Consider the following 18,731-nt stretch of genomic DNA (forward strand, 5'->3'; position numbering starts at 1 on the left):
ACATAGCGATTTAAATACACAAAGACGAGGCCATCTCCCATATAAATATGCAGTTATATCTACATATGCCGACCTAAGTATCGGAGGACCAATCCGGTTGAAAAAGCCGGAGGCCTTGACCCGGTACATGTGGTGTCGGTCAAATTTCCGGTGAGAGCTCCGGCCAAGTTTCCGGTTTCCTTTCTTTAGTATCGATAGCTTGCTCTGCTCGTGGGAACCGAGCAAGCAATTAGCTTCGTTATTGCCTTTGCGACATCTCTAAAAGTGAAAGACCTCCCCAGCCATCTCAACACCTCATATGCCAATATATCTCAACACCCATTGTCCTGTTACCGACCCCCAACAAACCCCTGCGCCTTCTTTCCTCGTACACGACCAATTTGGCTATGAGCACGTACCAGCTCCACTTTACCCCTCGTTCGTCCGTCGTCTACGCGCAACAATTGCAGAAGGAATACAACATGAACGTAGTTGGTCGAGCTTCAAACCATGACCAAAGAAAGATGCGAAGAATATTCAGTCCCATCTTCCTTCCCTTTCTTTTTAGTATGCTAGCTTAGCTAGCCTGGAAAGAAGATAATATTGTTTAGCCTGGATTCGGGCCACTATAAAAAGCCAATGACGTCGTCGAATCAACGAGGATCATTTGTTTTTCGGACATACATGCGTCTGATCTCACCATTCGGGATATGTCTGATTGATTCAAGGTTATGTTCTCGCAACATTACCTTGGAAATAATTCATATACTAATGCGTGGAGTAAAGATCCTGGATTCGTGTCATTGCTGATGCGGTAGATTAAGCCAAACGACGCCAAGAAAAAGTACCAAAAAAGTTCTAAATTTATTGTGTTGGTACCAATTTAGTACTAAATCTTTGAATTTGACCAATTTAATCTTAAACCTTTTCCATGGGTATCAGTCAGTCCTTCCGAATACTTTAGGCTGGAAGTCGCTAATACAGATGCCCGCCATGTAGACACTTTTTAATACTCCTTTTAAAAAATGTTTTTAATTTTATACTCCTTTAAAAAAAATTAATTTTTTATTCTTTTTTTCCTTTCATAGTGGCCGGCGAGGGTTGCTGGGGACCCTCGCTGGCCAAAGTGAAAGAAAAAAAAAATTATTTAAAAAGTAGAAACTTATTTTTTAAAGAAAAAACTTATTAAAAATTATTCACATCAATATTGCTTGCGTCATGTAAGATAACCGGCATTCACGTAAGTGATTTTCAGATAAAATTGGCTAGATGGACTAAATTGGTACCAATACAAAAAGGTTTATAAATGAATTGTTACTAACACAATAAGTTTAGGAATTTTTTTTGTGCTTTTCCTAATGGGGTCGTCAAAAAAAATGGGGGATCATTTGTCTTTGGGACATACGCGCACCTAATCGTATCATTCGTGACATGCCTGATCAATTCTAGATTATGTTTGTGGCAACATCACTTTGAAAATAATTTTGTCCGCTACCAGACTAAAGATCCTTAACTAGCCACCTTCCCTACAATTGAATTGATTATTGTAATTACCCATTTTTTGATCAGCAAAGAATTGTTAACGCGGTTTCTGGATAGCTTTTTCTCTCAACCGATAGTTTGCGCAAGATAACAAGGTTAAGAACCATAGGGGTGAGCTCTTTCGGATTTCATGCAGGTTGCACACGAAACCTATTCGTCGGAACAGGTTCTTCATTTTTTAGAATCTAGAACCTACCTTACATATTTTGAAACTTGGAACCTACAATATTATAGGTTCTAAGGTCGGTTCCAAGGTCTATGCATGTTTCATCAGTATTTTTAATTGAACGATTGCAATAAATCATCACATTTAATTACTACAATTTTCTTCTACAATTCATAAACCATAAATCATATTTAGATGCACGAATAAAAATGAAATATTACCAAAGTAAAGTCTCAATCATAAATATCACAAAAAATGGAAGCTTAGACTAGTGATTCTAAATTACACACTCATCATCGGGTGCCTTGGAATACCGCGGGATCACATGAGAAGATTTACCAAGAGATTACATTACATGTTTCGGGTTCTACCTATTGAAACTTGGAACCTACCGATCGGAATAAGTTCCTCAATTTTTAGAACCTGGAACCTACCATGCATATCTTGGATTCTGGAATCGAATAGGTTCCCCACGGGTCCGGTTCTAGATTCCAAGTTTTATCCCCGAACCTTGCTCACCCCTATTAAGAAATCCATATTTGTTAGAGGTATACAAAGGAATCGGAAAACCGTCCAGAACACGCAGAGCTGGACCGAACCGAACTGTCCCCGAACCGATGGATTCCAAGGGAACTGGTTCGGTTTTTGATTTCAATAAACTGGAATCAGTGGGTACTAGTCTGGTTTTTTATTCTGGGTGTGGAATCGCCCATCCGGACCGGACTAGTATATCTTTTAAGAAAAATTAAAACAACATATCTAATTGTTAAGAAAAATTAAAATCCTAAATTCCTAATCTCACTCGTCATTCGTCTCGTCTTATCTCAGCCTCTCTTATCTCAACTCTCTCTCAATCTCTCTGTCTCTCGACTCTCAACTCCCATCGAGTCGCTGCCTTGCCTCCCTCTCTTACTTTCAATCACCTTCCTCTCTCATTCTCAATCATCTCCATTTACTGTAAATTGAAAACCTTAATTGCTGACATATATTGCATTTTAGTTTCTTGAATCTACTCACCGTTCGAAGTATTGAGAAGAAAGTGAAGATTATTTGCACGTGTATGAAGATTTTTTACAAACAAATGGGCAATTGAAAAACATTGCATTCTTTTTTGCCAAAAAAAGCTTGGTGGAACCGGTTCATGGCTTGCTGAAAAACAAGCCACCGATCACGTGAAACTTAGTGGGTCCAACGGTTTGGTTCTCGAGTGGGTCCATGGAACCAATGAGCGGCTCCCAATTCTAATTTTTTGGAACTAGTCATTAGTAGGCGGTTCCCAATTCTAAGGTGGGCGGTTCCCACCCTAGAACCGATCACTCCTAATATTTATGAGATTAATCGTGGACAAATCTACAATCAATTTTAGTGATTGTCCAAAAAATCATAAACCTATTTTATAATAGCCAATTTTGTCATAAACTTTTCGGTGTTGCCAATTTAGTTTTAAACCTTTTTGACAACTTGCCAATTTAATCCTAATTTTTTGTATAATTTGCCAATTGTATCCTAAACCTTTGGAAAAATTTCAATTAAGGATCCGAAGTGTTTTCATTTTCTGAAATAAGGGCATGAAATAGTCTTTATTTCAAATAAGGACATGAAGTACCATCTTTGTTTCGAACAATGGCCTGAAGTGATTATGCATGTTTTAAATAAGGGTCTCTCCTTGCCGGCAGCCTAAATATTCAGGTCGGTTAGGGGCATTTTCATCAAAATATGATTTTAATTCAATTTTTAGTTAAATTAAATTTAGAAATAAAAACTAAAAATTAAAATACAAAAAAAAAGGGGAAACACAAGCGAGAGGATGCCCTCCCGCCTGTGGTTGCCGCCCCACCTACGATGGGGCCTCCTTAGTTGCCGTCAAGGTTGCCGGCAAGGTGCTGGTGACCCCGCCGACCGGCGGCGAGGGTCGGCAGGCCGCGGCCTCACCTTGGTCCAGCCGAAGGCGGTAGCCCTCCCTCGAAAACCCGGGTGAGGGCCGGCGACTCTCTCGCAGTCGCGGCGAGGGCTTGCTGGCCCTCGCCAACGGTCGGCGGGGTCGCGGGCCCCTGCCGAGGTGCTGGCGACCTTGATGACAACTTTCGCTTCCCCATCACCGGTGGGGCAGCATCCACAAGTGGGAGGCGGGCCCTCTCGCCTTTGTGTGTGTGTGTGTTTTTTTTTTTTTATTTAGAAAATTAAAAGATGAATAAACAAAGAAAGAAATTCAAAAATTCAAAAAAAGTAAATGATGAAAATACTCCTAATTGATTAGTGAGAGATCTTTTTTTGAGATTGATATGGCTACCCATGAAGCAGCGACACGCCAAACCCCTCGGCGTGTCGGTGTCGGACACGGACACGCGTCCGATACGGTCCGACACGCGTTCGACACGCGGTCAACGCGTGTCGGAGGTCCGACACGTAGTCAACACCAGCGACACGCGAGTCGGTGAGGAAAGAGGGCGGGGAAAAGCAGATCCGAAGGGCGGAGAACGGTGGGGGAAGGGGGAGGAGCGTTTCGGGCCATGAGAGAGATGAGGGAGGGAGCTGACGCGAGCGCCCAAGCGAAGAACGGCCTTCGTGTGCGCCGAGCAGAGAGAGCGAACGAGCCGGAGGACAGAGGCAGTAGCAAAAATCATGGTGGTCGATGCCGTAGTTGGCTTCGCGAGACAGAGAGGATTGATAGAGAGAAAGGGGGGGAGATTTTTTCGGGAAGTAAAGCGACAGGGGGTACAGCAGAGAGGAGAGAGAGGTTTTCGGTGAACGTGAAAGTTTCAAAACAGAAAAGAAGGGGAGACAGAGAAGAGAGAGAGAGGAGGAGAAAGGTGTCAGAGATTTTTTATAAAGTAAAGAGAGAAGGGGAGGAGACGTGAGAGAGGAGGGGGAAGTGTGCGGAACTGCAGATAACAGGATTTTTATTTATTTATTTATTTTCTAGGCTGGTTGGGATCAAATTACAGGAGTATTCATGGTGTGAGCTTTCTTTGATTATAAGAACTCTTTTGATAAATTTTCTATTTTATAAAAAATTATAAAAATAATAATATATCATACATATATAAAAATATATTTAATATACAACGTGTCCCCAATGTTTCGAAAATCTCTATATTTTAGAAATGACGTGTCGGAGTGTCGTGTCGTGTCGTGTCGTGTCCCGTGTCCCGTATCGGTGTCGGTGCTACTTAGATGGCTATTTCAAGCCATTATTTGAAACAGTATTCACTTCATGCTTATATTTGTAATAATAATGACACTTCATGCCCTTATTTGAAATAAGATCCAATTCATGCCCTTATTTAAGAAAATGAGAGCACTTTGGGATTTTAATTGAAAATTTCCCTAAATCTTTTGACCATTTGTAAATTTAATTATTTTCGCTAATTTTGGGTGAAAATTGCTGACTTGACGATCTAGTCAGCAGCGCCAACCATCGTATTGGCTTTGAACAAGTTAAACCGATGGATTCTAGTTATCAGTCCTCACATAATCACTAAGTCCCATCCATATGATATCACTATAACATGCAGGACAACCTGCTCAACAGTATACAGAGATCGATGGGAAACAGGAGAAAGCTAGGCGGGCTTGAAGAAGCTCACTTGAATGCCAGTGTCAATGACCACGTAAACTCCAGCAGTGATCAAGATCACAGATAGAATGACCCCGGAAACCCCCAAACCCCAATTCAAGTACCACATGAAGCTCTGCTTCTTGGGCTTCTTGATCTTCAGCCACATGAAGCACGGGTAGGCGAACGTTATGGGCACCGCGATGCCCCCGATCAGGCCAGAGAAGCTGCCCAGGAACGGGATCGCCACCGCCACGAAGAAGCACCCGTACGTGAACATGACCCGGAACAGGGCACGGAGCCACCACGGGCACGGCCTGTTCATACGGCCCGTGTACTTGGACTCCATGTCATCGAACATCGGCATCGCGTAGATCTGGAAGGAGCTGACGGCGTTGATAATGACGAACAGGCTCGTCAGGGCAAGGACTGCCTGCGACGTGTCGCGCCTGTGGAACTGGTAGATCGCCGTCAACATGCCACCATTAGGCGGTATCTGATACAAGAAGCAGAGGCAGAGCCAATGAATTAATTTTCATCAGGTTCACGTATAAATAACTACGGCTCCAGAAAATTTCATCCAAACCAACCCTAAAATATGAGCAAAATTGCGAAAGATGGAGCATATGAGAATTAATACCCAGTTGCTCTATGAACTGAGTTACCTTGTGGCCATAAGCCCAGTAACCTCCAATGGCGAGAGGGAAGAGGCACAGGGCGACGATGAGGTAGGCCACCTTCACTCCCCTCCACATCGGCACGTGCGACGGCTTCTTTTCGTTTGACGGCATCGTCCCCTGCAACGACCACACGTGCCAAAGGTCGAACATGATTTTCCTAGGCGACATTTCTTTTAATCTAATGTCACACCGCACGTTTCTATGCTAAGGTTCCGAATTTTTCAATAACATGGTGCCAAATTTTCTCGCGTGGACCGTCGTAATTTTGCATGCTAGGGCCTCAGTTCAAAGTCTCACTTGTGACTCCCCTTCCCTTCATCTCTAGTCCAGATTCTCTAATCGGCTCAAATCAACAATTTCTGATGTACCTGAATTTCGAGGGTAAGATTATGGCCGCGGAAGGCGAAAGCGATGATCCCAAAGGCATTCAGGATGCTGAAGATCCACGCCATGTTCGGCTCCTCCTTGATTGGGTCGTACGACACTCCGTCGAGCCTCCCGTTGGTCACGGACACCAGCCACATGATGGTGCAGAAGCAGATGGCGGTGACGGCACCTATCAGGGAGACGCCGGCAATGGAGTTCAGGTTCGGGAGCTGGGCCAGCACGACAGCGGCGCAAGTGAACACCAGGTACCACTCCACGTTCGTCAGCGGCTTTGAGGTGCACCCTTCGCCGCACAGGATCTGGAAGAAGAGCTTGGAAGTCGAGCCGCCGACGATGATGAGCGCAACGCACGTGCCGCCGGACAGGTACATGATCGGGAACGCTGCGAATATGTTCCCCATTCTGTCACCTGTTAATTTGAAATGTGCAAAATACATTAATACAAGGACATTGCTGAAGCTTCTGTTTTCACTTTGCTGGAGAACCCATGGAACAAGTGAAAAATTACAGTAAAAATAGAAGAAATAAACATATTTTTCCAACATATTGGGGATGAATTTTTCTTACCAAAAGCGGCGCTGAAGAGATGGAGGTATCTGCTGTAGCGCATGCCGGTCTCGGTGGACTCATGAAGCTTCACCAACACCCACAGCGTGTAGAGCTGCCATACGAACGCTATCGTCAAGCTTATGATCCCCCATGTCCTGCAACCATTTACATCAACACTCAGATTGACATCAAGACTGAGAGTTTTCTCCCTTGGGATCTTGTGATCCGGCGATATCTAAGGTCGGTTTTCGCGCAGTTTTGAAACTGTTGCAAAACGGCAGATCAGCTAGTCTCTCCGCAAGCGGCTTTCACCTCGGTACTTATGTCCATTTTCAGTTTGGGTAGCTACTTCTATGGACGACTTTACGGAGATTAAGGTTGTCGCTTGTGGCGAGAGTTCAGTTGATAACTGTTATCCTTGGAAATGGGGAGAAGAAATGGACAATGGCGAAGAATTTGTGAAGTCTCTTACCAGCCAAGAATGGTGAAGGAGACGGGGAGCACGAGGGCCTGAATGCCGATCCCGGAGCAGAGAGTGTGGAAAGCGGCGTAATAAGCGTTCCCATTCCTCGACTCTGTGATCGGAAGCCAGGCGTCCTGAGGGTCAAGCTTCGTCATCTGTATCGCCTTCCTCACTGGGCTACCCAAGGGCGTGAAGAAGCTCCGGTTCCTATTGTGTCCTCCTCCTCCTCCTCCTCCTCCTCTAGGGTTGTTGCTGTTGATATTATCCGCTGCTGCGGGCTCGAGGGCGATGAGCAGTGGCTTCCGAGATAGTGACGGCGAGTTGTACTGCATCTGCATCGGGGGGGCAGAAACGGGCGGTGCCGGCGCCGGCCCGGCAGAATCATCCCCTACTACCTCCTCCATTTTCACTCTCTCTTTTGGCGCTCTTCGTCTGCCCCACGTTACACGGTGTGGCTAGGAGTGTTGGGGGTCGATATTTTATAGGCTTCTCGCGTGTCCATCTGAGAGTTACTGGCTCATCGAGTGGTGATGACATCGGGCTTCAGTGGGCATCATTTGTTGACCGGCGCTTAACGTATCGGATTGACTTCTTGATGCTTTTAGACCTGAATTTTCCTCTTCCTGCCCTTTATAATATGTCCTTAAACGCTTGACAGAGGATGCCTAGAAACAGGAAAACATATCATTAACCGTGGATTTAGATAATTATCTGCAATAACATACGGGAATTTTTTTCAAGTCGCTTGCAACAAAAGTAAGTCGGTCATGATATCGAATTTTTGCATGTGTTCCGAGATTTACGACACTTGCGTAAGTAAATCTCTCTTCTGTCAGCTAACCTAATAAATAATCCGTCAAATATGGTGACTCGATTCACTATTAACGCGACGAATAAAGCTAACTATTGTGTAGAAAAAACAAGTAGCGTTCTAGATGGAACAGTATTACTTAATATTTCGCTGTTTCTCGAAGTTTGGTTAATTAAAACGGCACATGAATTTTCTATTCAGTCATGTAATGATGCAGTGGAAGTGCAATTTGTTGACTTTGAATCGAAGAGCCTCAGGTTGAAAATCGTCGGAACAGCGAGATTGTAGGAAGGCTGCTACAATTATTGACGCAAGTTTTCTTCTGTTTTATGCTATTTTAAGTTGCTTTTCTTGCCGTTGGCCGAACTGCAAGAAAAGCCTTCTATGTACTTCCCATTTGATGGTGTCGATCTGAATGTCTTGATATCTTTTAGCATTGCTCTTGAAAAGTCTAGGGTTTCTGTTGAGTTCACGTTTACGTTGAGCTGCTTCGAGATCGAGCTGGCCCTCAAAGTCAATAACGTATTCGCGAGAGCATTTGCGGGCAGCCTGATTATTGGAAAATCAGAAAGATTAGCCTCAACAACTAGCAGCTATTACGACCAAACCAATAACCAAGTTGTTGAAGGAGATCTTCACTGTTCACACCAAGGAATCGACGAAAAGGATCATCTTTTAGCAACCACATTCACGAGCATCAGTAGCTTTTATGTGAATGAACACGACGTCGACGAAAAAAAGCGAGTGCCGATGCGATCAGATCGAAGCGGCCCTCTTTACTATCTCTTCGGATATTCGATCGTCCTTCGGTGGAGGTCTCGTGGCTCGCCTTCTGCGTCGTAGGTCGACGCGGGATTAAAGTAGCTTGCATGGTTCACTCCATCTTTACCGTGACAAGCTATTAGTCTTGTTCTGCAAACATCACCTCGCAACTTAAAGGGTTTCTTCCTCTTTTTTTTTTTTTTTTTGGCCTTTTCACTAAATTTTTCCGGTTCCGGTTCGAGCTCGAGACTCGCGCTCGAACGGTTGAGCTCAAACCCTCCGTCCCATGCCAACAGGCCGACACAAATTAACGGCTTTGGATTTTTCATGTGTTATGATCATGATCGGATCACGATCACATGCGCATCCTTCTCGAAAAGTCACTCAAAAAGATCGAAAATATCTGAAATGATGAGATTCATGAGCGAGAATCCGCGAAATCCCCATCGAACTTCCTTGGTTATTTAAAAGCGTAAGAAACTAGATAATGAAGAATCCTTTCAATAACGTTCAATCTCTTGCAAATCAGTGCGCGTTTCTACCATTCCTTTACTCAAATCATTAGGTTTACAATGACTAGAAAACCACAGCAAGTTGCTGGAACTTTGGACGTGTGAACATCATCCAAAGTATTGAGATGGTAGGTTTATTCACCAAATTTTACCCACCAGTTCAAGGGTGACGCCATTTGTGGAAAAACTAGGTATATGAAATTTCATGACTTGTGTACGCATTTTAGTGCAAATATTTTTTTTTGGATCACTTAAGTGCCAATTTTTTTGGAAAATGGTTATTTCGGCGCTCACTTTAATGGAAATCCTATATGTTTTTTTGTCGGAGCTTCCAAATCAACAATAAAAAAATAAAAAAGTTAAAAACATTTTTGAAAAACAGTTATTTCAAAAAAAAAGAAATGCCAACTTCCGTGAGCCCTACCATCGCCGGAACCCCCGCCGAGGCCTTGCTAGGGTCGTTCAGGCCCGGCCGTTGCCGGCCTCACAAACCCATGGCGAGGCCGACATCCTATGTATCTCTGCCATGGTTGCAAACTCACGGTTTCCTTCTTCTTTTTTATTTTTTTTATTTTTTAAGGCTTTTTTCTTGTTTAAATTTAATTTATTTTAAAAATAATTATTTTTAAGTTGAATAATCCACATGGGCGCCAACTAGGGTCCACGTGGATGCCACGTAGGTTAATTTTTTAAAAAAATTGACACATAACATTAAAAATTTAATAAAAAATGCCACATGTACTATTTGGTCGGAATTAGCATTTAAATAACCATTTTTGGCCGGAATTGGCACTTCGGTGATCGTTTTTTTTTCGATTTGGCACTTAAGTGATTCAAAAAAATATTAGCACTAAGGTGAGCACCGTACACAAATATTGATACTCCGCTGTACTTTTGCCAAAATTTCATTATGTATGGTTTTCTTATAGGGAAATGTTTTCATGAAAATCTGACAGTATTGTCGGTTATTTCTAACCATAGATCCGCATATCATCGATCACCGTATATTTTGCATAAAGCACTCGTTAATTGAAAAATCGTGAAATCAGAAATAATGACAGTACTATTAAACTATTAGGGCAGCAGCTTCCTTTCTTATAATATGAGTTTTGCAGGTTAGGAAGCTGCTAAGCTTGTTGGAAGTCTTCCACTAAAGGAATTTAAGTTGGTTTGCGCTAAAAGGAGCTGTTGAATCGGAAGTTGGAGATTGCTTCTATCTAATCATCCATCTTTTTCAAACTCAGGAGCATCTCAACAAGTAGTTACATAACTAACATGGCAAAGTAAATTATTGTTGGATACTTAATACAATGCTCTTTGTTGTAACCAATTTAGTAACTAATCAGAAATAATAACTCCGAGGAATTCGCAAACAAATTAACTTTGACAAATGCAACCACTGGATGGTTCTGTTGAGTATCAAGTGAAGAAAGTCCCCGACCCATCATCTTATGCAGTCTCGGAAACGAGGAAAGGCCTTTTGTCTAGTGCGATGAGGCAGATACGAGTGCGGAGCCTCCGTGGACTCTCGTTTGAAGTTGCATTGGCTGGTTGCCACAGTCATTTGACTTTGCCCTGCATCACGTGGGAAAAATGGAATGGATTGTAACAAAAATAAACATGAGGTGAGGTACGGATTACTAAATCACCTTAAGAAGATTAGTTTCCCAATGATGCTTCACATATTTACGAACCATGCCTCTCAAGATACAACACTTCGAACCCATTTGGATTAGCACTACGCAAACAAAACTCAGTCAAACTTTTCTCAAACCTGCACACTAAAAGGAAAAATTGAAGAGAAGAGAAGAGAAGAGAAGCGATGGGTTATCTATCTTCTTCTTCTAAACGAAGAATAGTTCATTTCAATTTACAAAATTTGAAAGGTCATAAAATGAAGCGATACATGAACTAAAGAGACATGTGAACTGAAAAGACACGTCTCGTTTTGCTCACTTTTGTTGATTCCATTAAACCGTCACCAAAACAATTATAACTTCCTACCCCTTTTCGTTGATGACTCCCAGGCTTCACGTTGGATAACATGCCGTGGTCAACCGACCACTTCGATTTCGACCCAAATGCCAATGGTTTCGGGTCCTTTCTTTTGTCTTTCATCTACACGATCCAGGTGGACGGTTGGGATTGGACGTTTGACCCCAAAGGAAAGGAGCGTGGGGCCCCAGTCCGATTCAAAACTGTCTATGCTTCTCGAAAAGCTTTGAAAAAAACACAGGGCGACTTCCTCATCAATGGTACCGAGACCGACGCCCCGCAGAGACAGTGGCAGGACGGACTGAGAAGTCAAACAGAGTTTTAGGTTTCAAAACCGAAATGGGGCTGCGAGGTTTGTCAAACGACATCGCTTTCCACTTTTACTACGCGTTCTCATTAGTGTTTCTTTTCTAGATTCGGGGAATTGATTGGCTTTTTGAGTCATATTTGATATACTTTAAATTGACACTAAAGTTATCTTTTTTAAAAATATTGGCACTTAAATGATCGTTTTTAAAAAATTGGCTTAAGGGATCGTTAAAAAATTGCATTGATCATGGCAAAAGGTAGACTATTATGATGAGGTTTAAACCGAAAGGGTTTGTCAAACGACTTGTTTCCCCTACTACGCGTTCTCATATGCCTTCTAGATTCGACGATGACTTGAGTCAGAACTTTAAATTGCTCCTTTTTCCTTTTTAATTTCGTTCCGAGAGTAACTTTGGGGTCATGCCCGGCACCGTATGCATTGATCCGGTGGCAAGCGTAGACTTTATGGAAGGGGTGAGGGGCATGAAGAAAATTTCGAAATTTTGGTGCGAGGGGAGAAGGGAGTCGTGCGTTTAAGAGATTTTGTCGGAAAACTTCATCAGACTTTAATGCACGATTTCTATGAAAATTGCACTGAACACACCCGGTAGCTAAGCGAGCGGTGGCTGTGGTTGGGGTTTTATGTACGTTGCAAAGATGAGCTGAGCCAACGGCCCCGAATACTTCACCGACATGGTTTCTTCCAATCCTCATACATATACTTGGAATGTGGGGCGTTTGACAAAATATTGGATCGTATTTACCATGATCATAAGTAAAATCACTCACAATAAATTTTCTTCAGGCTGTGTTTGGTAGCTCGGATTTGAGTTCGAATGGGATAATATAAATTATCCTATCGAATGTTTGGTCACTTCCTATTATCATATGTTGAGTTGCTAATTATTTGAAGAAAGAATACCACCTATTACTTATCTTCCTACTTGGAAACGAAAACTAAAAAAAAAAAAAGAGAGAGAGAGAAAATGGAAAATCACAATTCAAAAGCGTCACGTGACTATACTTTCTCATCTATCAAAATGAAAAAGAAGAGAATCAACTCATGACTTTAAAGAGGCCAAGTCGACAAAATCCAATCCATACATCTCGATTAAAATTATGAGTAAGTGGGACTTTTTTCCAAATTACGATTAAAAAAAATTACCAAAATAAGTTAAAAAAAAACATATTTATCGGTTTGGGGGTCTCGGCGGTCATAGCGGATCCCCCATTTAAAGTGCCGATCGGGGCCCGCTCGGCACTCTCAATGCCGAGCGAGAAAGGGGTCTGCCCACTCAATCCGCTTCCTCTACTCCTAGGAGTAGATCGCACATGAGTGACGGGCCCCCCGCCCGCTCGGCACTCGGAGTGCCGAGCGGAGGGGGGGCCCTACCTAATTGAAGGCGTTACGGCGCCTTTAATCAAGCACTAGTCTTGCCGCATGCAACACCGCCCTTCAATTAGGGGCTGGTACTGTCACCTACAAAGGTGTTCCGGCGCTTGCAAAAGTGCTGCAACCCCTCCACGAGCGTTACAAAGCCTTCGGTTTTGCTTAAAGCCGAGCCAAAGGCTCTCCGCTTAGAAGCTCTTCTCTCAAAAGCTCTCCGCTCAGAAGCTCTCATCTCAGAAGTAAAAACTCTCAAAACTCTCCCTCTTCTCGCGCTCTCGAGTCTCTCTCTCCTCTTGCACTTTCGGAAATTTTCTTCATTTCACTCGGCTCTTGCACTCTCCCTCACTCATCTCACGAAGTTTTTCTCAAAGAATCCTCCCTTGTCTCGCCTCAAAACGCCCTCTCTCTCTAACGCCCTTTTATTACTATCGTTTAGTTTTTCTCGCTCTTACTGTTCATCGGCCTCATTTGCTCGTTGAAGGAGATCCCCCTCACCTCAAGTGCCTTTATTGATGTTATTATTATTATTATTATTATTTATTTATTTTTTGATAACGAGATCCCATCAGCCTCGGGGCAACTGGACCCCCCAGTGACCCGGTAGACCTCTCGAAAAGAGCGCGCAACGCCACCCGTGGTATTTATTGATGTTATTATTTGTTGTTAGTGTTTTTATTTTATTACTAATATTTTCGTCATGTTTAAATTAAATTGGGACTTTTTTATTTTGCAAAAGTTGAGACAAAAGCAAAGCCGACCTCCTCACTCGGTGCTTTCTTTTGATAGTTTGAGCTATTCATTCGGCGTGTGTTTGCCCTCAATAGTTTGAGGTAAATTTCGTTATAGTTTTTTTTTTTTTTTTGCAGTTTCGTAAGTATTGTTTTATTTATTTGGTTATTATTTATACCCACAATATTTATAATGTTTATGAATTTAGGTAAATAAAAAAAAAATCACCCTAATCTCGTAAAAACAAATTTTTTGGGACTCATTTTTGTAACTATGCCCATATTCATTTTGACAATTTTCAAAATATTAAAAATAATTTTAGGAGTTTAAAATGAATTTTTGGCAAAAAAAAAAAAAAAAGGTGATCGGATGGCCCGAGAACGGGGCGGGGTTTGACCCGGTTCAAAAAATATGTTTTTACAATTTCAAATTTTGAATATTAGAAAATTAGAAAATAGAAAATTGATTAAAAATATAGAAAAATCACAGAAATTTTCAAAAAAATGAATAAAAAATCAAAAAAAAATAGGAAATCGTCACAATCAACTGGCCATGGACTATTTTGGGTATTTTGGCTTGCAACTTTAAAAAAATGATAATTTTTCCCTTCCGGCAAATTGTCTCAAAAAAAAATAGTAAAAATTTTATAAAAAAAATTCCCAAAAAAATAGGAAATGGCCACAATCAACTAGTCATGAACGATTTTGGGTATTTTGGCCGACGACTTTAAAAAAATGATGATTTTACCGTTCTAGCAAATTGTCTCCCCAAAAAAATTATAAAAATCCAAAAAAATAAGAAATAGCCACAATCAATTGGCCATTGAGTATTTTGGGTATTTTGGTCGAAGAATTTTAAAAAATGATGATTGTTTCCTTCTGGCAAATTGCCTCCAAAAAAGTTTGTAAAAATCCCAAAAAATTGAAAATGGCCACAATCAATTGGCCATGGACGATTCATGATATTTTGGCTGGCAACTTTAAAAAAATGACGATTTTTCCTTTATGGCAAATTGTCTCTTAAAAAAATTGTTAAAACTAGACTTGACGGATCTAGGGATTTAGGGGGCCACAAACATATAGTGCGCCTAGACTTGTGAACATGCACATGTGAAAAATTTCAAATGCTGAAAATCCCATGTTCACACGTAATTACAACATGTCAAGCATATGGCATTAATTACGGATCGTACGTAGATAAATGATATATGTTAGATAAAACCCTTAAATGCTATCGGTACATGTTTCATCCGTTGGGGCATCTTGATTACCAACTTGAACTTGACGAGCTGCCATTAGTGCTAGATTTGAGTCGTATTAGAAAGAAAGGAAGGCCTCGTGCATCATGGATGTGGAATGAGATGGACTAGAGAAGGCCGAGCAAAAGAACTTCACGAAATCATTGCACACACTATGGTAGATCAAGGCACAACGGGAAAACTTGTGAACACAAATCCGGCCAAGAGTATATCACGGTTGTGTTAATTATGTAAATTAGTTTGCTGAATTTTTTATAATGTTATAATATCATTATTGGATTGCTATTTATGAAGTTCATTTTTTTTTTTCGAGTTTTTACATTACATATATGATTTTTTTTTTATAATGTTATAATATCACAATTGGATGATATTTATTCAATTCATATGTTTCATGTTATCCATACATATGGGAATTTGTTGTAATGTTATAATATCACAATTGTGTAGATAAGGCAAATAGTACTTACATTCGGTAGGGCCTGGAGGATGGTTCACTACTTATTAGGCAAGCTCAACATAGATCTCAAGCTATAAGGAATGCTAAGATAATTGAAGAATTTAGCAGTTGATATGTCCTATGTAACTGCATTATCAAAATTGCAACTAACTATTCATATCACATTTCACAGATACATCCGATTGAAGTCATTAGATGTCAACGAGTGATGCTACACATAGGTGAACTTGATTCCTACATAGTCCCGTATCTACAAGCTTCGGGATTTTACGGCGTTTATATGATGGAATTTGTCCAACTTGATTGGCATTTGATTACTACATTGGTCCAGCGATGGAGACCCGAGACCTATACTTTCCATATGCCAAAAGGTGAATGCACGATCACTCTGTAGGATATTGCGGTGCTTATAGGGCTTCCCATAGATAGACGTGCATTTATTGGCCCTACTAATGTAAATTGGGCCACTGTCTATGATAATCTACTTGATGCTCACTCGGCCAAGTTATGTGGCACGCAGATAAGTTTAAGTTGGTTGAGACAACGCTTTGAAGATCTTTCGGTAGAAGTCGATGACATCATCATAGTGTATCATGCTAGGGCATTCATTCTCCGTTTGCTAGGAGGACCTATTTTCGCCGATAAATCAAGTGCCCAAGTTAGTTTGCTGTTTATTCCACTACTAGAGAACCTCACATTGTCCCTACGCACGACCCGGAAGCAAAGCAAATGGGCGGTGCCCTACATGTACTACTGATTTGGGTGTGAGAGCATTTCGGATGTGTCTCCCCATCCTTGACGATTGATGTTCTTTTAGTAGACGCACTTTTCGGTAGTCGATATGTGATCTATTGTATTTTCAGTTCATGCATCATTAATTTTTTCCAATGCGTATAATATATGAAAATTTAATGTTTTTTGTTTATGCGGTTAGAGTCAATGCCGAAACACAACGGAGGTCCCTACACATACGTTGGTACATCTGCACTACCAACTTGATAGATTGACATCCGAAAATATAAGTAATGATAGCAACGAATGAATTTAATATAATGTTAGCTTTTAAATTAATCTTTCATTTAATTTGACATGTTTTACTACAATAACAGATTACTTGGGAGCCTTACGCCGGCGACATTATAGAGACTCTACCATATTACTGCCTATAGGGACAAGATATTTAGAGGGCTCGTGTCCCACTAATCTATTACTGGATAGTTAAGTGGCATTATCAAGATTGAGCACTTCGAGAGTTTGGTATGCAACAACCAATACCTACTCCTCCTAGCAATCACAAAACTTTGTATGATATTGACAATAAGCCACCCGAGAAGAATTAAGCAACTAAGCACGGACGATACATCGCCATGTGGGACAAATGTACCAAATATATAGGTCATGCTAATCTTGCAACGAATGAACTTCACTTTCATTTAGAATATAAGGAGTGGTTCCATAGACATATACGGAAGTAGATTTCTATTACGGAGGCTGCAATGGGTTCAACGGTTTGTTCAAATATTTTCAATTTAATTCATTAATTATTTTTTAGTAACATAAGTTATTGGTATTTGATAACTTTTGTTACTTGTGATATCATTATTAGGTTAATGGCGTCGAACAAATCTTACATATAACAAATTCACTTCCATCTCATTAGGCTTAGGCGGATGTAGGGATGGTAGCTAGGACAATGCTATACGCCCAAAATGAGAAGAGACGACTAACAATGATGCTACCACCCTAATCAGCAATTACAGCGGCACTCGTCGGCTCTCATGATAACGACTCACCTGAGCCTGTTCAGCCCACTCGGAGGACTCCTCGACCTCATCTAGTTGACGATCTCGTTCCTTATACTTTGGAGTATCATACGACAAATTTCACTCCGGGTTTCACTTCAAAGCTAGGCCAGGCAAGTTTCGATGCGGGATTCACCTAATTTGCCGCCCTATTTCGCGAGAGATCTACTATTGCATTTCCTAACAATCCACTGTCGCAAACTCCAGCTCATTCTCATGCTTTATATGGATCCGATTTCTCTCCTTTTTATTCAAGTTTTCCTATATTAGGATATGTCTTGTCTAAACATGTCATATTTTCACAAAATATGTTCTCATCATCTACACATCCTACTCAACTAGATCCTCGTCCTCGTCGGTACAATACTAAATTTGTCGAGCATCGAAAAGAACCTAATTGCGGAATATGGGATCATATAGGAAGAGGACTTTGTTAGTAGATGTAATTGCGGTTAACGATTGTTATCTATTATGAAAATTACGTGTTTTTATATATCTTAGCACTTTTATTTTATGAATATTCTTTTAATTAATTAAATAATTGATAAATTATTTATTAATTATATATCTTAATTAATTATTGATAATTACTTTTAAAAAATAAGGTTTCAAAAGAAAAAAATTATAAATAAAATAAATGTTATTAAAAACGTTAAAAAAATTACGATTTTTTTTTCTAAAAAGGCGGGGGCCCCGCTCGGCGTTTGCGTAACCAAGTGTGCGGGTGGTCCAGGCCCGAGCGGTTCCCATTCGATAGTAAGATCGCCGAGTGGAACCCGGTCGACACTATGACATGAGCAAACTCCAAACTGGTAAATATGTTTTTTTAACCTATTTTGGTTTTTATTTTTTTAAATCATAATTTGGAAAAAAAAGCCCTCGAGTAAGCGCATCGGAAACTTTAAAACTTATCCTGAAAGTGTAATCAAATTCTAAAAATTTTAATTAATACAATCAAATGTTAGTGTTTGTCAAATTAGCGTAATGAAATTCCTCTATCAACTCAATTTTTCTAACGAAAACGGCCAAAAAAACAACATAAACTCCTCAAGGGGCAAGGTAGCCTTTTTACGATTCAATTCCTCCTCGTAAAAAGAAATTTTTTTTTATCTCTTACATTATTGGAAAAATGATACATAGGTTAGGAAAAAAGTAAGAATAAAGGAATAAGATGAAAGAGTTTAAAACATTTGAAAATTCATTCAAAAGGCCAAAATCACCCGTTCACTATTCACGAATCACAATCCATTCATCTTAAATTATGTGGAATTACATGGGTCAGAACACTAGCAAATTACCCAAACTCCATATTGAAAGATCATATCACGAACTTGTCCTCTTTGTAAGAGCCCTCCTACCACATTGGCAAACACTGTTCATC

General features: G+C 40.8%; 1 protein-coding gene across 1 annotated transcript; it reads right to left on the reverse strand.

Moving 5' to 3' along the window:
• Positions 1 to 5,159: 5,159 nt before the first annotated feature.
• Positions 5,160 to 7,853, reverse strand: LOC115729190 (lysine histidine transporter-like 8). Its single transcript, XM_030659662.2, has 5 exons — positions 7,332 to 7,853; positions 6,878 to 7,014; positions 6,292 to 6,719; positions 5,909 to 6,040; positions 5,160 to 5,739 (listed from the first exon to the last, which is right to left on the reverse strand). Exons 1-5 carry the CDS (start codon positions 7,724 to 7,726, stop codon positions 5,251 to 5,253), a joined length of 1,581 nt encoding a protein of 526 aa, XP_030515522.1. The 5' UTR covers positions 7,727 to 7,853; the 3' UTR covers positions 5,160 to 5,250.
• Between the last annotated feature and the right edge of the window lie 10,878 nt (positions 7,854 to 18,731).

Source organism: Rhodamnia argentea, chromosome 2 (assembly GCF_020921035.1).
Source record: "Rhodamnia argentea isolate NSW1041297 chromosome 2, ASM2092103v1, whole genome shotgun sequence".
Classification (NCBI taxonomy): Eukaryota; Viridiplantae; Streptophyta; class Magnoliopsida; order Myrtales; family Myrtaceae; genus Rhodamnia; species Rhodamnia argentea.

Excerpts from the sequence above, each read along its gene's own strand:
- LOC115729190 (XM_030659662.2), bottom strand. The coding sequence starts at position 7,726 with ATGGAGGAGGTAGTAGGGGATGATTCTGCCGGGCCGGCGCCGGCACCG. Across the intron at positions 6,720-6,877 it reads TCTCTTCAGCGCCGCTTTTG|GTGACAGAATGGGGAACATA; the intron begins GTAAGAAAAATT and ends TCAAATTAACAG. Across the intron at positions 5,740-5,908 it reads ACTGGGCTTATGGCCACAAG|ATACCGCCTAATGGTGGCAT; the intron begins GTAACTCAGTTC and ends TTCTTGTATCAG.